This window comes from Procambarus clarkii, chromosome 38 (assembly GCF_040958095.1).
Source record: "Procambarus clarkii isolate CNS0578487 chromosome 38, FALCON_Pclarkii_2.0, whole genome shotgun sequence".
In the NCBI taxonomy this organism is placed as follows: domain Eukaryota; kingdom Metazoa; phylum Arthropoda; class Malacostraca; order Decapoda; family Cambaridae; genus Procambarus; species Procambarus clarkii.
The window spans coordinates 17141831-17166045 of record NC_091187.1 but is presented as its reverse complement, the minus strand read 5'-3'; the positions used below and the strand labels follow the sequence as shown (position 1 = coordinate 17166045).

The window sequence follows — 24215 nt, the reverse complement described above, 5'->3', positions numbered from 1 at the left end:
TTTCTCCATCACTCTTTTTACGGGCTATTCATGCACGTAACCTCATAGGTGTAAAGAAATGTTGGAAATCAAATCAACTCGCTTCTAACTTGCATGGCTTTCACCCTGGGAGAAGTACACAATCTTGCTTTTCTAAGTACCTGTACTTCATCAAACAGGAACCAAACACGTCGCCTTTCTTGACCTCCAAGCTGCTTTTGACACAGCTAATAGGAACTTATCCTAGACTAACTAGCTTTTTTTTTTGTCAGGGAAGGGGGGGGGGATTTGTTGAAATGGATTAGGGGTTATTTGAGTAACAGAACGGCCGCAGTCATCTATAAGGGAGGTTAAGAGTAGCTATATAATGCCTACTTTGAATTAGACACATCTCAGAAAGGAGTCTAAGTCCTATGCTTTTCAAAGTGCTGATTTATAAACTAATAGCTAACATACCTAAACAAGTCGATGAGGCGGTCATCTGACAGTCTCAAGCCTGGAAGGCTATTTAGCATCGTCATACTGATTAATAATAATCACTTACTGATTATAAAAAATCACTGATTATTAATAATTTGTCCCTGAGCCCATTATGTGCCTCTGTAACCCTTTCCACTACCGCCCACAAGATGGGTATGGGGTGCATAATAAATGAACTAAACTAAACTATTAATAATTTCATATTTAGGATGCAATATGAGAGCAATAATCACAGAATATCAGTAGTCACACATTTGCCAGTGATTAAGTATTTATCATCCTTGGTGTTGTATCCTACCGTAACTGCAGTGATTAGTCTAAATGTATGTTTCCTTTTAAAACATTGTATCATATTATTTCTCCTGGAATTCTTGTGAACAAAGGGTGAAACTCATCGCTGCTCCATGCCACCATGCTAGATTAGCATGACAACTGAAGGATACTCAACGGGTTGACTGGTTACCAAATGGTGTCACATGCAATGGCCATTGCATTTCGCAACGGTAAATCACTGTGAAGCAGATAGATATTTTCCTGTACAGAGTAATTTCAAATTATTTACGAAAGTATTGAATCAAGATAGGTTTAATGACAATTGATATTTTGAATGAAACTGCATTAGTCATTACCAACAATTTTATATTATGAAAAATTCAGAAAGGAACTCTCTGCCTACTTCAGTTTCCTTGAATGTTTTGGCCACATAATAGAAATGCTGTACATTCAGTTGTCAAAATTTAATTCTTGTTTTTAGGTATTATATCAGACATTTTAAAATAAAATATATAACAAGAATTTTTGTGTTATTTCCATCATTTGCAGACTCTGAAAATTTCCGACTGATAATAAACATAGTTTTGTGTTTAAGTTGACAGATACTATGGTTGGTGGGTTCTTGACTACCTTGAATAATGGAGACAAGGAAAACTGGTTTGACAACTTTGCCTCAGGAAGCTGAGATTACCAGGAAAGACAAGTAGCATACTGCTGAATCATTACTGCTAAAGGAACAGTAAATTTTATAATAATAAATCTACAATATACTAATATAGTATTGTTCAAATGTTTACCTTTTGTACCATCATTCCTATGTTTTCATGTTGAAAATATGTTCTCTGCTTATTACCCTTTTATTCATGTTTTCTTTACCTTTGCTTTATTGCAGTAGTTAATTTTATAAATCATCCAATTCATCTCCACACCGCCAAGTATTCCACTTAGACTGTGTTCATAATAATGATGTTAATACTATCATCATCATTATCCTCTTCTCATTCAATCTTTTGTCAAGGCAATTCCATAATTTTTAATTATTCAAATGTTTACTATGTATTATATATATATATATATATATATATATATATATATATATATATATATATATATATATATATATATATATGAATGACAGTATCAGACCATGAAGGAAGAACTGAAACAGGAATTTCCTTTAATACTTTCATATTTAATAATACATCTTCAGAAGGGTGAGTTACAAGTACATGGATTTGGATATATATAGGCTGGAGAGAAGTGCGAAATTCTATATTTCAAATCACAGAATATCAGATTTTCAAAGATATGAAAATGTAGACTTTTGCAACATAAATACTCTGTAACACATGGTCTTTTGTCTAATGCTTTGTTTGTTCATTTGACAGAAAAATCCCACCAAATTGATTGGGAGATGGCTTCTTCAATAACGAATTGCAAATACACTTTCAATAGGAACATAATTGAATCTGGTTTAATACAGATTACAAAATTATGTAATTTGAGCATTAGCAGTGGTTTGTATAATTTAGATCCAATTTTGATTGATCAGTTAAAGGTTGATTTGAGTAGGATCATTGATACACATTTGTCTCACTAATACCGTGTTAATATATATATATATATGTACCTATGTGCTTTAATATACTGTACCTACAATTTTCTCTCATCTTTTTTTTTTCATTTCATGTAATCTGTTATCATTTTTTTGTCTATAAATTTTGCAAGTATTTACCTCCTTAAAATTTTCTTAGATTAAGGACCTGCCCGAAACGCTGCGCGTGCTAGTGGCTTTACAAGACTGTAATTACCATATTTGTATCCTCACATTCCTTATGTACATTCTTGTATATGCATAAATAAATAAATAAATAAATATCCACTATCTTATTAATATCAACGTATGGGCCTACTAGCCCATAGGATGCAGCTCCCATTTATATCCACCCAATCCCAATCATACATTTATCATTGTACTTCACTTCACCTCTCTCCTGCATATATATGTCCAAATCTATGTACTTGTAACTCACCCTTCTGAAGATGTATTATTAAATATGAAAGTACTTAAGGAATTTCCTGTTTCAATTCTTCCTTAGTGGTCTGACACTGTCACATTTTTCATCACACATGTTAATTTTCGTGATTTAAACTATTGTGTGTGTGTATATTATATTATATTATATATATATATATATATATATATATATATATATATATATATATATATATATATATATATATATATATATATATTAATAAATAATATAATGTATGTATTTACATTTCTATGAATTTAACTGTTGCAATTCTGTTTACCAAGATATTTATGGTTTTCAAAACCTCAATAACCAAATTATTTCTACTGCTACATAAGGTAGTAAGGTTCTGAAGTCAACTTTATGGACCACATATCTATTAATAAAAAAGTAATCATTTTGACCCACTTTGGGCATACAAAAAAAATCAACTTTTACCCAAAAAATATGATTAACATTTTATTCCATAATTATAAAGTTGAAATACAGGATTCAAAGTACGAACAAATTTGGTCTCATTTTTTCAAAAGCATCATAATTTTGATTAGTTTGGCTATACACACTATACACACACACACAAAAGTTTACAGTAGTTGCCTTGTGTCACCTGCGCTGGTCAAGTTTATAAACAATAATATATATATATATATATATATATATATATATATATATATATATATATATATATATATATATATATATATATATATATATATATATATTATGGATTGTTGGTTACTACTATAGGTTTAACTTACATTCTGGATCATTACTTATTTGATAAATCTGCATCTGGATAATTAATAAAAAAATGATGTATTATCTGGATTCAGGATGAATATGTATTTGGCAAATTAAAGTTTTTTGATATACTCCTGTGCTGAGCAGGCCCTAGGTAATTACAGTTTTGAGCATTTAGTTCAAGGAAATTACACTTTTGTCAGAGATCTGGGTTTTACAGTCATACTGAAATAAAGGTTACTAGATAAATACATTATGAATGGAGTTGGTTTTTGGATAAACTAATTGCTTGGTTTCAAGATTATCATTCTGCTTCTTTCTGGTTTTATCTTACAAATATATTACCATTGCATTTCCCCCTGCACTTAATATAAACATTCCCATCCCCAGTAATGAAAAAACCTATTAAATGCATGTACCCAAAGTATATGTATATAGTATATGAATATATATGTATATATACAATATATTATATATATATATATATATATATATATATATATATATATATATATATATATATATATATATATATATATATATATATATATATATATATATATTGTATATATGTATATATACACACACACACACACTGTAAATGCAGAAAAACCACATGCAAAAAACAGAGACTGCTATACGCTTTTTCGGCTTAAATTGCCATCAGTGCAAAGTATAATGAGTTCATTCTACTTTGCTCTGATGAAAGCAATTTAAGTCTAAAATGCATTTAGAATTCTCTATTTTTCACATGGGGTTTTTCTGCATACGTGGATCAGTGTTTTTGTGATCATTGTTGCATATACTGTGTGTGTGTATACAGTATATATATATATATATACACACACACTTGTATACATACATATGCACACACACACACATACAGTACATATATACACACACACACACACACACTGAAAACACTGGAACATGCAGAAAAATTCCTAAGTGATGCATCTAATGTCTATACAGTATTTATTTTCTGTTCCTTTTACAGTACATCACAATCGGTACTTTACAAACTAGTCAAAAACATATACTGTATTGTGTACATTGTCATACATGTTATGTATAATATATGCATTCACATATATTATGTACTTTGTTACACATTTCAAGTATTAGGAGCAATGTCTCACATGGTTTCCTGTTATCTAACCCTTTATATAATTCATATACTGTACCAACCTTTTTTTTTTTTTTAACCTTCATGACGTGATTAGCTTTACAAAGATTTGGTCTCGTCTCTAATTTCCATAAGGTTTACAAATGTATAAGTACATCTTAACAGGTGCCATATCTGTTCAAGACGGTAAATATAATACCACTGGATGAAATGAGGTGCAAAGTACCGCACAGTTAAACTAAGCATTTGGTCATACAAAATGTCTCACAACCTTAACACACTAATAGTTTTGAAAATGGTGGGCAATAAATTTGCAGGCAATTTATTTCCAAACTACAAAACTCTCATATTTTCATATTATCACATAGCAGCTATGTCTCATTAAGCAATAGTGAAGTAAATATTATGCTATAGAATACACACTTCAGATAATGGAAGGAGAGGAAGTCGACATTGGATGATTAGATAGGGAGTGCACAGATAGAACATTCAATCAATTTAGGATTCAAAGCTTATAGCCTTTAAATTTTCTCTAATATTTAAAAACCAAGATTTTATAGTTGGACGAGATAATGTGGTCAAGCCAGTCACAATTACAAGGTCTATGTATGCAATACTAATACATTTGTATGCATAACTAACATACTATAATTGACTGAAATTGGTCGGTCTCACACATACACATACACACACACACACACACACACACACACACACACACACACACACACACACACACACACACACACAGAAAGACCAGTTTCAAAATAGCATCTACCTCAGTGCCCCTTCTTTATCCATGTATACACATTTGTGCTATTGATTGAAGCCTTCCATCTGTATCTGAAGTCTCTTAATTGTATAGCACCACAACAAGAGCAAGTCCCAAGTCATGCACATATTTTTTTTTACTTCTAATAAATTACAAATTACTAAAATTTTCAAGTTCATTAGAATGGTAATTTATATGTACTGTAGTTACTTCATAAACAATGTGCTCTTTTAATAAGTAATTATTCTGTATATTTTACATGGAATTTGCCCTTGTGGTGGCTTTTAAGCCCCAATATGTAGAATCCTATTTCAGGCTGAAAGAGACTCTAATTCCCATCATATCTTAACCCCTAAGTGAGCTCTAAGAAAATCTAAACTAGCATTCCTGACTGACCAGGACATTTGTTAATACACAGAAATGTTCTACATGGTACAAAGACCACATGGATCTTGAGACCACAAAGACCATATGGACCGCAATGGGATCACACAGACCATGAGACCAGTGTTCACAAAGGCTATTTTCCATAAATAGCACCATCTAGGCCAGGTGACCCGCAGGGTTCCTGAGACCACCACTGTTATTCTTAACCAAGAACATTTCTACCACACTGAATGCTCTGCTCAGGTAAATCATGAGACTGTGCATAACTATCTCTTAATCTTACAGACCACTCAAGTCACTAAGAGCAACTGGACAGACAATACCCGCTGGACTGGGCATTAACTGCCTATGAAAACCATCTGACCCACAGTGATCTCCTGCATCACAAGAGCCATGAATACTACCTATAGGCTACTAGGAGGATCATCTGAGCCACAATATTCACAAAGACCACCTGCACCATAAAAGTCACCTGGACCATGAAGACCATCTAGGCCACACGACCACTTGGGCCACACAGACCATAAAGACCACACCTGGGCCAAAGGGCTACAGGGTGACTGAGGTTGGCACGAGACAGTGGTTGGAGAAGCCCCAAAATGTCATCATCTGTAGGGGCTGGGCAGGACAATTACAACCTTGGCATTTATTAGTTGTAGTCATTTATTGAAAACCCTTAGTTACATAAATTTTAATATTTCACAGATGAACAATTATCAACATGAACCATACTGTTCCATGCCACCCTCAAAAATTATTTACGATTCCCTAATACCTAAATGGAATCCATATTGATTATGTTGTTGAATGCTGCAGGATCCATCATCACTGCAGCAGTAAAAAGAAATAAAAGTAAAATACATTTTAAACATTACAGTAAATATATGTACTGTATATATCCATAGCAATATAAAATTGTTAAGTCCACAACAAACGTTCCAAATAAAGTTTAGCAATCTACAAGTAAAAACAAAGGTGGAATTCACCATGCAAGATGGACACTGATACTGGCTCTACTCTACAAAAATATCATCCATTTTACACTGAGTTACATTCTAGATGGACTATATGATATATGCATTAAATGTGTGAAATATACAGTGAATATTCACATATAAAAAATAACAGCCCAACTAGGAGTTTGAATTTGGAGATATAGCAAGGTAGAGGGCACTGGTCAAGATTCATCAGCATAGGCCAACAAGCAACACTGGTTACCTACTCTTGGCTCAAGGAAAAATATGAACAGCTACACCTGGTGATTCCTTGTGATTTAACATCCAAGAATCCAGTAAAATCAATCAACATTATGTATGTGTGCATGTTATATTATATTATACAGTACATTTTATATATTATATATATATATATATATATATATATATATATATATATATATATATATATATATATAATATATGCAATTGACGATCACTAAACACTGATCATTTGTATGCAAAAAATCCACAGAGAAATGGGGGAGAGAGATGAACGTTTCGGCCGATCTGGGTCTTTGTCAACACCGGACTGCTACAGGTGCTTTGTCAACACCTGTCCAGTCCGATGTTGACAAAGGCCCAGATCGACCGAAACGTTCATCTCTCTATCCCATTTCTCTGTGGATTTTCCATATTATATATGGAAGTATATATATTATATATATATATATATATATATTATATATATATATATATATATATATATATATATATATATATATATATATATATATATATATATATATATATATATATATATATATATATATATATATATATACTGTTATATATATAAATGAGGCGTGTGTGCCATGTGCGTACTATTTGTTTGTTGTGCCGTGTGTGTGTGTGTGCCGTGTGTGTGTGTGTGTGTGTGTGTGTGTGTGTGTGTGTGTGTGTGTGTGTGTGTGTGTGTGTGTGTGTGTGTGTGTGTGTGTGTACGCACACGCAGTGTATGTGTGTGTGTGTGCGCGCACACGCAGTGTATGTGTGTGTGTGCTGAGTGCGTGCAGTCTGTGTGTGTTTTATAAATGATCAAAATAGTTAGATCAATGATTCTAGAATGAATATTCTTTGTTCTTTAGGTTCTTTACTTTTGAAGGAAATTTTAAAATTAACCATCCAAAGCACATTTTGCACTTTTCAAGAGCCTGATGCACTTTGTGATGCACTTTGCTAAGATACAACTTAGCATACTCAGAAGCAGAGGGAAAGTGAACACAAAAATGCAGCAACACATACTACAAGTTTGTGACAACTCTTGTATAAATAAAAAAAAAAAAAGTGCGTATGATGAGAGGAAAGAATGGCTGCTCTGTTGAAAGTACAGTAAAAGCTTATTAATCTGAATTCTGACTATCTGAAACTTTAGGTACTCCAACAAATTTGAGTTAATTTTTTTAACAGTTCATACTAAATAAAAAATTGCATTACCGAGTTTTATGCTGAAAAAGGAACATGAATAAATTAAAAAAAAATAACTTCAAGACTTTCCAGATAAAAATTTTGTATAACTAGAATGTCCAACTAAATTGATTGGGGGTAGGTCCCATGTAATTCAGATTATTGAGCAGAGACAGTACTAGGTAACCTGACCCAAAATTTTGAATAGTCGACTGAGGTAGTAGGAGGGGTTTAAACTGGCAGTTCTCTATTGTACCTTTTAACAGTAGGACATACTTAGGTGAAAGCCAACTAGATAACTAGTTGAATGTTTGATATGACATGTACTTTCCATGTCCAATCTTCTACCATTGCCCTATAAATTATTTTGGTATTGCTGGTCAGAATTTCTCTGGTGATGGTTTGGCAGTGAGTAGAAATTACGTCATTCTTAAAGGGGCCTTGTTGTTTGTACACTGTAGTATGGTGCCTTATCAAAAGGAAGATCAAATGCCATACTTCACAATAAAACCTGTCCTATCTATAAAACACTTATTTCAGGAACTAGTATTTTGACCAGCAACACCAAAATAAATACAGCAACAATGGCGGCAATTAAACTTGGCAAATACATTTCATACTAAACACACAACTAATTATCAACAATCAGCTTCCACCTAAGTATGTCCTCCTACCAACAAGTACAAGAGAGAACATCAGTTTAAACCTCTCCTACCATCTCTGCTGACAACTGAGAATGTTGGACCAGGTTACCTGCTACTTTCAACAGTAACCACTATTCCTCTTTAAACCCACATTTGTGTTTTAATTTTTGTTTTCACTTTTGCCAGTTTTTACCTTAGTAAAATGAGTGTCCCCCATTTAATGTAGACTTAATCAATTTGTCAACTTCCTTCCCAAATGAAGAACCAACTATAATAGAGAAGATTTGTGCTAGAACCTTGATCTCATCCCTTCGTATTCAATAACACATGTCATCAAGAATAACTTAAATATGCAATACTGTATTAATAATTTTAATTACAAGTAAAAATAAAAATAAAATGGTGCTGCAATCTGGTTGTTGGTCTGGAGTGGCCTCTCCAGGGTGCAAAACCAGGGTATGTTGATATGGAGGAGAAGCTGTTACCCAGGCAGCAGGCCTCCCCCCCCCCTTTTCATGGTGCTGAAAGTCTCCACTGGAAAGGCAAATGCTAATATGATTGATTCCAGCACCATCGAAGGAATTGTGAGCTCCGGAATTTACCTCGAAGTTGGTGAAAGAAGGAACAGGGACCCCAAACCTGGAGACCGCCATGGTTGGGGCCGGAGAAGAACCACCCCACCAAGGACAAGAACGACCCCAGCCCCCTGAAGCAGAGCCTGGCCGCATGAGCCCCAGGAGGTGGGTGTCTCAGTCCCGCACCTACAGGTTCCAGACAGATCGTCACAGCCCCCTTTCACCCGAGGCCGGCTTCTTTCAAGACCAAGTAGAAGGAAGAGTGATAATTATTAAATATACCAATTATTGTATTATTATAATAATTATTATAATAATAATATAAATAATTAATAATTATCACTTTTAAATAATTAATTAATAGTAATACACACACACACACACTGCAGATGAAGAGTCACAATAACGTGGCTGAAAAATGTTGACCAAACCACACACTAGAAAGTGAAGAGACGATGATGTTTTGGTCCGTCCTGGACCATTATCAAGTCGAGTGTGATAATGGTCCAGAACGGACTGAAACATCATTGTCTCTTCACTTTCTAGTGTGGGGTTTGGTCAACATATATATATACTGTATACATAAATTTTTTATTACATACAATTAAAACTATTAGTATTGCATATTAATAGTCATTCTTGTTGACATGTGTTATTGAATATGAAGGGATGAGATCAATGATGCTAGCACAATATATCACAAAATGCCAACACTTATCTGTCATCTAAAGATGTTATTCCTATGATGATAATATGTTAATGTGATTCATGCATACATTTACAGATGTGCTTGAATGTACCAATATTAATATATCTTAAATGCATGATAATGCATTCATTCTGAAAGAAGTCCTTTAGAGCAAGACGAGCAGACTCATACCTGCAGTGTGGTTATAAAATTTGTCATCATATAAACTTTTTCTTTTTCTTTGACACTCCTCTGAGCCTATTGTAATATCCAAATTATCTCTATTTTGAGCTATTGTAATCAGATAGTTATTGCTAGATAACTTTTACCACAAAAACAAAAAATAATAAAACTACTGCAATTCGAAGTAATCAATATACACAACTTTTTTCCAAAAGGTTACAAATAGTAGAACAAGTCACAAACATGTAACACTAGATAAAAAGCACATGGAAAATAATGCTCATGAAGACAATTCAGACTAAGTTGGGTTGTACAAGTTACTACTCATGAAACTCATTATTTAGGATTCTACAGTGATATAAAAGAAAAAAAAACAGGAAATTTCATCTTTATATTTACAACATGGAGAGCAATATTAATAGTGAAGGACTGTTTCCATAGCCTTCAATCACATTCCAGTAAGTGATGTAGAGAAACACCAACATTGGTTGCAATAAGTCTGCCTGATAAGAAACCGGTACTTACTGGCAGACTTGGCAAATAGTTTGGCTACACACACACACAGGCAAAGCTGCTGAAAATGTTAAGCAGTGAATATTTATAAAAAAACAATCTTACTTCATATAAAATAAACTGAGGCATACATCACAATTTTACTGACACTAAATTAATGCAAAAATCTGTAATTCATATAGCAGATTTATATTCTGTACATAAAAATTCTACCAACATAAGGAACTGCAATAACTGTTGAGTGTTGTATCCCTGGACTGTGGCAGAGTTGGTGAATGAGGAGGGGCTGGTGGGCATGGAGTTGGAGCTGTGTTAGGGAGAGGTGTGGGGGTGCTACTTGATGCAAAAGTTTCATCTGAGAAAGAACACAAATGAGACGAGGAGGATTGGGGCAAGGTGGTGAAGTGGAGCTTTCGAAGAACCTCCGTTGTCACCCTCTTGTCTCAGTTTGTACCCGCTGTCAAAAACATGAATCTTCCAGCCCATGTTGCGGTGGTTGTAGCACTAAAGAGAAAAATATACAAAAAAATATAAAAAATTGATAGTAATAATTGCAGTTGCAATAGGAGTACTGTAGTATTAATAGTAGTTAACAAACATTCAACACCATGGAAGAATTCCTAAGCAATGTCTTAAAAAATTTGCTTAAGAGTACAAAGAATTTTAGTTCCTAAAGTATGAGAACTAATGTGGTTTTTATCCAAGGTCAATTCATAATATGTTGTATGAAGTGAGTGAGTAGTATTATCATAAACCAAAATACATAATGACAGGTGGATTTACTTTACAAGACCTAGCTCAATAGATTTGTCAAAAGTTTTGTTTTGTTAATTGCACACAGCTAGCCCAAACACCTTTCACTTATGGGTGAAAGGCTTTTTCACCCATAAGGTGAATAGCCCCTTGGAACTGCCTTCCCACTGAAGATATAAATGCCAAGACATTGCTGTATTTCAATTTAAAATCTTCAATTCAAATCTTCAAAATCTCTGTATGTGTACTTCAATTCAAAGATGAAAAAAAACCAGGAAGAATAGTGGGGAAAGGTGATGACATTTAACAAGCCCCGTTATGGCCACAAGAGAGAGGTGTGGTCCCTCAACTAAATTTATGTAAATAGTATATCTATGCATGAAGCACTAGTCTAATACATCCATGTCATGATGATATTTCTGTACTTTTAGCTGATTTGATTAACTAAGGTTAATATATGAACATTTAACTCTTCATTGAACATTTCCTAGATACTTCCTATGCTGTCTATTATTCCCTAAACATTTGTTATTCATCCTATTTGCTTTTTCTTCTTTGCAAATTGTCTCTCTGTCTCCCATAAAGCCTTTTGTTAATTGATCAGCTGACATGCATTAAAATTTCAAATTATTTTAAATCTCAAACCTATTCCAACCTTTCCCAGATAATAGATGAATAGCTTTCCATTACCTGGTAGTAAACAAGGTCCGGAGTGTCCTCCTCAACAGTCCATACTAATAAGCCTGGCGAATCTCCATCACATTTCTTGTACAGTGTGTCCTTATACTCATCAATTGATAGACTGTCTTCCCACGCATCCTTGGCAGTATGCTGCCACTCGCATAGATCTCCAGCTGGAAGAGCATTTTGACAACTGAATTTGGGTGCAATAAAATAAACCAGAGAAAAAATGTTATGATGTTAAATTCCAAGTCCTTATTAATTAAGCTCTAAAAGGCAAATTTATTATGGAGTTACTCTCCCATGATGAGCAACATTTAGCTTAAATTTTATTTCAGAGTTATCTTTCAGATTAATAGTTTTTACTTTATAATTACAGGAGGAAGGAGGGAGGGTGGCCTTGATAGGTACAAGTGTGTTGTGGTTTATGAAGTATTCCCTCTTGTTTTTATGACAGGTTATTCATTTGTTTTTTAAAGCTGAATGCAGTTCAGTATCCAATAGCTTCAGTACTTACACTGTTCCAGGGGTTTATTTCCGACTAGAAAATCCCTTTTCTCAAAGAGTAATACAGAATGGTACCTGAAGAAGCCATAATAGCACAGGAAAAGCTTCTTTTATTTAGATATTTTTTCAGAATGTCCAAGAAAATAAAGTGTTGCAGCCAAAAACCTCTCTTGGTTGCATTCTACAATGACTTAAAAAAAAATTCCCTGCCTGCTGCTGTAGCCCAACATACCTGCAGTGGGTTCTGGCGTGCCCATCTTTGAATACGAGACACCAGCAAAAATTCGCTCTCGAGTTTGTTCCTCAGCCGTTTTCTGTTGAAAGCCGCCTTCCGGGGAGGAAGTGATGTACAGTGGATGGTACCTAAGATTAATATACAATTATAATAAACCATGACATTGCCCATACAGTTATGTAATTACTTTACACTATCATTACAATTTCTCATTCTTTAAATCAGGAAACGTGTTTGGCTTATCAAAGTCCTTATAGGGTAAAGACTAATCTTTTCCAGCATGTTCCCCCCTCCCCAGCAGTTGCCTAATTCTGAAGTATCTATTTACTACTAAGTGAACAGAGACATTAGGTGAAAAGTAAATGACCAAATGTCCATGTTCTGCATGGAAAGTGAACCCAGGACCTTTCGGTTGTAAACTGACCAACATCATAATAGTCAAGTGAAAAGTTTTAATTTACAAACTTCAATACCATTTAATTTCACAAAACTTCATACAACAACATTTAATACCACAATGTTATGCCCAAAACACTGTTATATGATGAGATCAAACCCCAAATACTGTACCTGGACTTGCCAGACACTTGCACTACTGACTGAATCATGAGGGCAATCTCATCATGGTTCAGTTGGAAGTGTTTGCACCTAGGGAGTCCAGGAATGTGTGTAAGATCTCTCTGTATAGCCTCAATATTTCTCAGTAATAATAATAATCATTCTATTTATAAAAATTGAAGAATCTGATTAGAATGATTTTAAAGTGGGTGTTCGTATTTTTTTGTGATGCTACTAATTGCATGCATGGTAAGCAATGTTTATGAAAAGTACTTATAAAAGTTAGCTGAAAAGGGGTCAAAACTGAAACATTTGATATGGTACCATTTATTATTTTTACAAATATGGATACACTAACCAATTTACTGCTAACTTGTTGTCACACAAACATTTAATGAAAATATATTATTGTACATAAAATCTGTGTTAGTAAATGATGTAGGGTCAAATTAATCTTGACCTCAAAAAGTTACAAGTTTTCATTGCTAGGTGATAACTGAAATTTGAGAAAAAGCTAACAAATTTGCTACTAAGAATGTAATAGTGTTTATTTATATACAAGAAGGCCCAATAGGCTGTGAAAGTACATACGTTAGTAAGTGGTGCATTCTTGCCAAGCCATTAATATGCATAATGGTAGTTATGGTTAATATGGTTATGATCTCCAGTAAAGGATATCATCACATTTATGGACTGGGGTTACTCTCGCTTTTTTTTAGAATATCCGGAAAGGTTTGGAGTTCAAGTGATTTGTTGTAGAGCAATGCAATGGCTGGAGCTAGAAATCTGGAGGCTTTCTTGTAAATTAGAGGTGATTTGATCGATTTGATTATGGGTCCCAGTAGTACAGTCGGGTTCATTCTTTACAGACAATCAAGAATTCTGGGTTCGAATCCCAGGCTGCACAGAAATGGTTGGGCGCATTTCCTTTTACCTCATGGACCTGTCCCCCTAGCAGTAAATAGACACCCAGGAGTAAGTTAGCTTGTGGGGTTGCATCCTTGATAGAGTCAGTAATTCATCCCTCGGGGAGAGGGGGGGGTGCCTCGGTATAAGCCTAACATGTATTTTATTTATAACCTGGCTTTCTGTCCCCCCCTGACACAATGTATAGTATTATTATTAATTATTATTATAATGTTACTCCATGAATGCTTACCTGGCATTATTCGTGTGATCATTGCCACCACTGACAGAGAAATAGTAAGTCTGACCACGTTTAACATATATCTCTGGGATGAGCTTATCATTAATCCACCAAGCAATTCCCCAGTACGTTCTGTCTGTAATGGCATAATCACTCATTAGCATGGACTATTGTACATGAGAAAATTAATAAAGTAAGCTGGCATAGCTACTTAAAAGGTTAGCATGTCTTTTTGTTTTCCAATACTTTTTGACATTTCCTTAAGGTATCTTCTGTGCATTTTAAGAAAATACAGTTTTACATGGATATAATACAATTGAAAGATAATATTCAATACTGGCAACACTGCAGTTTTTATTTGGTTGGAAGAAAGACTGCTCATTACTTAAATCTCTGTGAAGAAACAATAATGTTTTAGATCATTTACCTGAATTTACCCAAGGGCCACTGACATTAGCAGCCTCGATGAGGACAGGAAGCTGGCAGCTTGTTGAAGGTCCTCCCCCATTTGTCTTGATAATCTTTTCCAATTGGATTTTGAAATTCAACAGTCTTGGCATTTATAACTTTGGCAGGTAGGCAGTTCCATGGGTTTATGACCTTGTGGGTGAAAAAGCATCTCCTGTTCTCGGTCCTACATTGTGGCTTGCCGAGCTTGAAACTCTTGCTCCTTGTTTGTTACATTTGACTTTTTGAAGAAATTGTTAGGATCAACATCCTCCAAATTGTTCAGTACAGATATTTTAAAAGTTTCAATGAGATCTGCACTGTCATGCCTGGTTTGCAGTGTTGTTAGCCTTGTGGCCCTCAACCATTCCTGATATGAGAAAAGACTTTTGCTCTGGAATGATTTTTGCTACCCAGTGCTGCACTTTCTCCAGAGTAGCTATGTCCATCTGAAGATGAGGTCTCTATGCTTGGATACAGTAATCCAAATGAGGGGTGCGCTGGAGATTTATACAGTTGAATCACTACCTTTATTTCCTTAAAGTCAAAGGTACACTTGATTATTCCAATGGTTTGGTTAGCTTTTCTTACTGCTGCTCCTACTGTTGTGCAACTTTCAGTGAGTGGTGGATCCCAACTCCAAGGTCCTTTTCTTCATAAATATGCTGCAGTGGAATGTTATTTATTTGGAAGTAGTGCATGCCCCACATGCAGGGTGTTGCATTTGTCAATATTATAAAGCATTTTCCAGTCTTCTGACCAATTGTGGAATTCATGTACAGGTAGATCTCTTTGTAGGGCTGCAATATTATTATTTCCCACTTTATTATATGTCTTTGTGTCATCTGCAAATTTGATGGTGTGGTTGTAATACTGTATTCTCATCTATGTCATTGACATAAATGACAAAATGGGTTGGCCCCAAAATGAACCCCTGTGGCACCCCTCTTACCACACTTCTCCAGTCAGATTCGGACCTATTTATTATGAGCCTTTGTTTTCTTTGTTTCAACCGTCGCTTTATTTATTCTAATATTCTACCATTTGTTCCATGAGCCTGTAATTTCCTTGCCAGTCCTTTCATGTGGTACCTTATCAAAGGCTTTATCAAAATCCATGTACACTACATCCATCAGAAGTCACTTGTCTGAGTAGCTGGTTATCATTTCCAAAAACGTGAGCAGGTTTGTAAGGCAAGATCTATTTTTAACAAACCCATGTTGAGTCGATTTTACATGATTGTTCACTGAAAGATGGTGAATGATTCCCTCCCCTATGAACATTATATTGGCCATTCAAAATATACAAAATGAAAATGAGGGTTAGAGGAATTCTGGTTTCGATATACTGTATGTGTCCTTGAAAAGATACAAAGCTCAATTTCTAGATTAAATTGCAGTTAAACTAAGACAAGTTGGTGTTTGAAATTAAAATTGCTCATCACTGAAAGCAACTCTGACTTACGAGTGATGGCAGAATAACCACTATATCCTCCAGTTGGTCCAATGGTGGCAGTGAAATTGGTGATATTCTGGAGGATGATGGGAGACCAAGGCTGGTAATGCTGGGTTTCATGGCCAGAACCCACCAGCGATGTGCACGAGTTACCTTCTACTGAAGTGAAGTCTAAGATCACATTATCTGTGGAGAATTGAGGTTAATTTAACATTAATTATTGTTAATGCATTTATAAAGGTTTAATTGATTTAATATTTTTTAGTTAAGCAAAATATTAAAGAGATGACAATGTGCAACTTAAAACTAATCGGAGAGTCCAAGTTTAGTACTGACAACATTCATTATCAAAATATCCTGTAATAATACTTGTTATAAAGTTTTTAAATCCTAGTTCAAACTGCCAACTTCATGTTCCATTCCAGGCCACTTGTCATAGTAGCTCTCAGACAAATCCTGGCAAATAAACATTAAAACCTAAAGATACTCATTACTGAGAAACAAAACATTAGGACCCATGCTTCTTCACATTGTGGTACTAATGAAAATGCTCCTGTCTGCATATAACAAACGTCCAACTTCTCCTGGTTTATGCATTTCTCCCACCATATGCCTGCTCTACTTGAAAACTTGGTATCATTTAACTATGCATTTGCCAATAACCTACTTTCATTAAGTGTATTTCTTTTAATTTGTTCACCCATTCAACAAAACTCTTTTTCATGTTATTTTTGCATACATAATGCCATCAGTTAAAAGCTTTACTACAAACATACCGTAGTTCTATAAAGTACATTACAGTCAATTCTATTTGCTGATGACACAACCTTCATTTTCACCAGTCCTGACCCTCTTGCTCTTAATGTCAAAGTGAACACTGAACTAAATAAAGTCCATCTTTGGCTAACTGCCAACAAACTCACCCTTAACAGTGATGAAACTTTCTATATTTTGTTTGGTAGTAAATCCTCAAATCAAATTAATCTAAGAATAAACAATACCCAAATTAGTAACAAAGTAGATGGAAAATTCCTTGGTGTTCCCACTGACAACAAGCTGAATTTCCAGGGACACATTCTAAATATATAAAAAAAAGTTTCTAAAACTGTTGGCATTCTTTCTAAGATCAAATATTAAGTACCTTGCCCTGCCCTGGAAATGCTCTATTAATCTCTCATCTATCTTTATCTCAATTATGGTATTTATGCTTTGGGTTCTACTACACAAAATCATTTACTTCCTCTAATTATTCAATACAAAGCTGCTATTACAACAATATCTAACTCTGGCCCCAGACAGCACTCGGTACCCTTACTCAAATCTTTGAATATGTTGTGTCACTGCAAATCTTCTCATACGTACTCTATATAATTAAAACTCTGAACTGCATTGTCAATCCTGACCTTAGAAGCTTCCTAGAAGGTTGTAACTCATGGGCATCACACAAGAAACAAACACAGGTACCTGTTTGATATTCCAAGAGTGTGACTTAACCAAACTAGAAATGCTCTACAAATCAAGGGACCCAGAATGTGGAATGATCTCCCCAATCATGTCAAAGGCTGTACCTCTCTCAACCAGTTTAAGAGTAAAACCAAGTGCTACTTATTCTCAATTAGTATTAAGCTTTAATTTTAAGTGTTTCTTCCCCACACCTTGCCCGAAACACTGTGCGTATTAGTGGCTTTAGGTATTGTATGTACTAGCTCTATCTATAAATTCAACATTATGTTTGTAACTCATCTTCTGTGTACTGTATGTACTTTTACCTGAAAAAAAATTTTGATATTGATTTGATTTGATTTGAAAGTAGTTTTACTCACTCTTGGTAACAAATTCATCATGGTAGTTAGCCTCCTTACGGGTGTTGAGTTGACCGATGGCAGCAATGACTGTGATGGGATCTGCATAACGAGAGATGGGCATATCCAGCTGGTCATTGGTTTCATATGGACGACTGAATGTAATGGAGGTCACACCATTCCGACGTTCACCGCCAATTACTGATGCATCGTTCCGTCCATTCACGCGTTCATCAGGACATACTCCATATGTTCCATCACACTGAGGAAATTAAAATTAGTGTACAGCTATTTTTTAACAAGTTTTTGTAATTTGAATTCAGTTTGAAGGGAATTTGTCAAAATGCAGTGAACAAATCTTTCAATCTGTAGGCTGTCATCCATCACAAAAGAAATGTTTGAAATGCTCAAAACGTTCTTGGTATTAGTGACTTTATGAATTATACTATTTTACCTTCAGATTTCCCACTGTTCATGTACCTCATGTATGTATTTTTGCATAAATATATGATTATTATATCCAGTTACACTGTAAATTTTTATTTAAAATTACCTAATCTTCAGAACAAACCGAGCAGAAAATGACTCGAGCAATATGTTTGTGTTAAATCCAAATCATCCCAATAAAGATGTTAAAGACCACATCCTTATGCAAGATTTTGCTAGAAATTACCTTCTTAAAATTATGTTTGATTAAGGATCTGCCCAAAATGTCATGCGTGCTTTTGGCTTTACAAGAATGTAAAACTTCAAGTCTCTGTACTCTCATGAACCCAAAGTACCTTCTTGTATATAAATATATAAATAAATAAACAAACTACTGTATTCTATTAGCTTGGCTCCGACTTTTTCCATTTGATTACTTACTTGCCTACTGATCATATGAATTTGTGCTTGTTATCTTCATTTAAATCATATATTTACACATGATCTCGCCTATTTTTCCCGACTTCCAGAATCTCATCCAATTTTACCTCTGTTGTTCAAACTCAAATGTGAGTAAACGTGCTGGTGTGCTCACATGCACACACGTGCACTTACATGTAATCTTTAAACTTTAACTTCTCGACCAACTTTCGCACCTGTGACTTTGCCGTGACGCTGTAGTCTACTGCATGGAAGGAGCCATCGTCCTTGTCATAGTAGGCTACAACAATGTCACTGTTGAGCATCTCTGGCCTGTTGGATATTGAAACATTGAAGAAATTAATTACAGAGTTTGATTTTTGATTCGTAAGTTATAAGTATGTAAGATACAAATACTGAAACCTGCTGCACAAGGCCAAATGACCCATATGAGGGAGTATCTGATTCTATCCAACCAAACTCATTTATACATATGTATGTACCAACTTAAAAATATTGTGTTCAGATTTAATATGATGCTGGTACTGAGGCTGTACACAGTGACTAGTTATAAGCAATTACATTATACAGGCAAGCAAAGTTCACAACTATTTAGCAGTGATAAAGGTACACTATGATATATGTACAAATATAAATGTATCATTAATTGCATTTTTGGGCATATATTGAATCCAAACATATGCAACTATTGTGTACAATATATACAAAAATAATTTTCCTGTTTATCCCAAGGGACCTATATAGTAGAAGTGATAAATTTATGTATTAACAGCCTGAAAGCTATGATTTAAATTGTACATTTCACATCAGGAACTTTATCTAAATTTTATCAACTTTGAATTTATATTCCTTTCAAATTTTGAGTTGCCATTTTTAAACATCTAATGTGTGACTTCAGCACCATTAGGTGTGTCCAGTAACTGAATGGGTGATGGCAGACAACCACACTTTTAGCTATTGAATCTCTACAAGCCAAGTGCTTCCTGCTCGCTACATCACACACAAACCACTCACTTGCCACTGGTCGGGGAGATACCGAAGGCAATGTACTGATCCTTCTGCCATCTTTGCTGAGAGTCGAATGTGCACTTCTTCCTCCTTGCCCCGCCACTCCACCTGCAGGTCGTCGCTCAGTTGTCGGCAGTTGTCGAACTCGGGAGTGATGTGCACCTGGCGACCAAGTAGGTGGTGCGAAGAGAATGTATTATTAGAGAGCATGCCATGAGCCACATGATGAAAGGGTAATATGATATACTTGTAATGGTGTACCATGGCTCATAGATTTTGGGTATGGGCAGATAGGTGGCATGTTTCGTGTACTGTGTTTCTTGTACACGTGTCTTGTTGTGAGCATATCATGTGAGAGGGAATGAGGGAAGGTTCCTTGTCACTTTCACCCTATATTTTTATTTTGAAAGTGACTATTGAATTTACCCAGAGTCTTCATGGCTTAGTGACTTCTTTTGATAATGATTTACTTATTGAGTTTTCCTTTACACACTCTCCTAGCCCATCCCACTTTTGCGACACTTACCCCTTGTAGTAGTTCTTTCTGATGTGTGTGTGTGGTTTATTTGTTAAATTGTTTCACTGCGCTTAAGTTCTATGGGTTGGGATAAAAACCTACGCTTGTGTATTTGTGAATTTAATGTAAAGGTTTACACCAAGACTTTCTCACTCTCCCAAGTGCTTTATGAAGGTTCGAGTATATAGTGAGGACGATTCTTACTTTTCACCGGCTAATACAGTTGCTATCCATGACTCGGTTCTCATCCTTCTTGATCTCCTGGCCATGCACTCATCTCCTGTGCCAGGTAAGCACGACGGGCTTACCATAGCCCGTGGGGCTTGGAACTTTTTGTTCCGAGCAGCTGAATCTAAAACCAAACATCCTGACCATGTCACCTCTTGCCGACTCCCAATGGACATGCGGGAATGTCTTCTTTGGAATTATGGTCAGTTGTCCATTCTGTCATCCTGATATTACGTGAAATGGAGTTGTTATTAAGAAAAAGTATCCACCTGGATGCTGTTGTCTCGCTATATTCTAATATTTTAGAAAATCCACGAGTCTTCTAATAAGTCTCTCCAGTATTATGTATGGTATACAAGTTCATGATAGCAGCAATTCAGTGACACTCCTTTCTTGTGTACATGTATCACATTAACCATTGCTCATACCACTGGTGCTTCAGTCTCTTTTAGCCTGTTGTTTAAGAATTCAATAAGAAGTCATTCAATGGGACTGCTGCCTCAATCAGTATTTATGCAGATTATATCTGACCCAATAACGTTTCACACATACAACTTGTCCATCCATTTTTCTGCCCGAAATCGCATATTTCGTGTATCCATTCGTTGGACATGGACTCCTCCTCCAATCTCACACAGGGTTCTAGTTTAAGGTTAAAAACTTTTGGTATCTTATTTCATACTTCTTACACCTCTGCCATTTCCTGTATGTCCCACTGTTACATAATCCGATTGTCTGTTCATTAACAATAGTGGACCCCATTACTCTCTTGGTAGTATCGTTGGGTACGTTAAGCGGGCGGGAAGGCAGGCAGCAGTGTTTCCTGCCTCTATGTGCTTCTTTAGTTCATTCCATCCCCCCTCCACATACGTGTGTGTGTACTCACCTATTTGTGCTTGCGGGGGTTGAGCTCTGGGTCTTTGGTCCCGCCTCTCAACTGTCAATCAACTGGTGTACAGATTCCTGAGCCTACTGGGCTCTATCATATCTACATTTGAAACTGTGTATGGAGTCAGTCTCCACCACATCACTTCCTAGTGCATTCCATTTATTAACTACTCTGACACTGAATACTCTGTGTGTGTGTGTGTGTGTGTGTGTGTGTGTGTGTGTATGTGTGTGTGTGTGTGTGTGTGTGTATGTGTGTGTGTGTGTGTGTGTGTGTGTATGTGTGTGTGTATGTGTGTGTGTATGTGTGTGTGTGTGTGTGTGTGTGTGTGGTGCATGTGTGTGTGTGTGTGTGTGTGTGTGTGTGTGTGTGTGTGTGTGTGTATGTGTGTGTGTGTGTGTGTGTATGTGTGTATGTATGTATGTATACGTGTGTATGTGTGTGTTCACACATTTATATGCATTAAAATTTTCAGCAAAATTACTGGGACCCTGTCCCAAACGGCCAAGTGTAAAAGAAGAAAATACAAGAGTCTCCCCTGTGTGTGTATTAAATGAGAATTCTGCAGAATAAACTATTTTATACAGATTCCTACACTTCAAGACCAAAATACACCTTTGTGGCATACACAAGGAGCAAGCTTTGGTAAGCAACATACTCTACAAATGTTATCCCCAGCCATGTTGAACAGAAAACAAGGGTCTTGTTAATATGACATACAAAGAACACGTTAATAGGCATTAAAGAAATGGGAGTTTAACGCACATAGAAAGCGGAGAGAACCAGCTCCTCTTAGTATTGCTTAGTATTGCCAATAAATGTTATGATTTTAATTGAAATTAATGCAGTTGCTATCGAGGACACCTGAAGAAGTTCGATTGAAATGAGTGGAAAACAATGAAGGTTATTAGATAAGAGAAGGGTTAACTTGCCATGGATTTCGAAGTACTGAAACAGGCAAGAGTGTTATTGAGACACTAGAAGAAAATTATGGTTTGGAAATAAAAATAGAGTTTACAAGGAAAGGGACGAGTATTGGGAGAGACGTAGGCCCCAGGAAGTGCCGCTTGTGTAGAGGCTGGTAGGAGAGAATGGCTTCAAGTTAAAAATGGAAGTGGTGTGAGAGGGAGCTCCTTACTGTACCATGGAACTGTTGTTATTAGAGAAGTCTGGCAAGAACAGGCTCAAGAATACAGCAGATAAATATACCCTAAACACACACACAAACCAAGTGTTAGAATATATATTATATATATTATAATTATAATATATTATATATATATATATATATATATATATATATATATATATATATATATATATATATATATATCTCTATTAGATTAGTTATTACACTGTCTTCTAAATTTGATAGTGTGGTGCTGTCTTGGTGGTAACAAATACAAAGACATTCACTAACAATTCAGTAAGGACATTAAATAACGAGGTAAAAATACCAAAGCAAGATATATAATTAATGTATTAAAGTTTCTTAAAAAAAAGTTTAGGAATGCGGGTAAGCATACTACTACTAAGAACTTTAAAAAAAGTATAAATTTAATTAGTAGTAGTTATATTTGGGAGAGGGAGGGAGAGAGGGGGAGAGAGGGGGAGAGAGGGGAGAGAGAGAGAGAGAGAGAGAGAGAGAGAGAGAGAGAGAGAGAGAGAGAGAGAGAGAGAGAGAGAGAGAGTGTGTGTTAGTATTTTGAGCACAGAGATAAGATACAAGATATAATTTACGTAGAACCTACGGAGGACGATATTTCACCTTATTTAAGTGTTATTGATAAAATAATACACTCGAACCTAGAGAGAGAGAGAGACTACACTTAGCTCTAGACTAGCTGGAGAAGAAAATCCATCCTAGGATTTTATGAATGACAAATATCCAACCCAGGAGATCCTGAAACATGGATAAAATCCAAGGGTTTGATGAAGGAAGCCGGGGTGAATATCCATTCTAAGTAATAGCTAAGAAAGTTTAGTTAGAATTTAAATAATATCCTCCATAGAATATGCATAAGATAGAAGATAAGATCCATTAAACAGATATTAATGGAGTCTTGATGTGTATGTGGGTGCGTGTTCAGAGAAAAATGTAAGTGGAATCGTAATGTTCCCAATAGTAACATGTGAAAGTCATTTATGTATCGAGAGAAAGCTCAAATACTGAACGACTGTAGCTCACACAGAAGGAATATGACAAGGGAAAGGAACTGTTCGAACCACTTAGCCTATCAGGCATCGAATGCCATCCCGTCCTCACCAATAAAGGCCAAATGCTCGTTAATCAGCCGCCAAATTACCTGTTTATGAATG

General features: G+C 35.4%; 1 protein-coding gene across 1 annotated transcript in view; it reads right to left on the bottom strand.

The window, feature by feature from the left end:
- Positions 1–10665: 10665 nt before the first annotated feature.
- Positions 10666–24215, bottom strand: part of LOC123771982 (protein Skeletor, isoforms B/C) — a 215459-nt gene continuing 201909 nt past the window's right edge. The window contains 9 exon segments of the mRNA XM_069337548.1: positions 10666–11306; positions 12246–12409; positions 12976–13106; positions 14696–14819; positions 16595–16771; positions 18409–18649; positions 19470–19566; positions 20269–20309; positions 20311–20424. Coding sequence (XP_069193649.1) covers positions 11154–11306; positions 12246–12409; positions 12976–13106; positions 14696–14819; positions 16595–16771; positions 18409–18649; positions 19470–19566; positions 20269–20309; positions 20311–20424 — 1242 coding nt within the window. The 3' untranslated portion in view covers positions 10666–11153.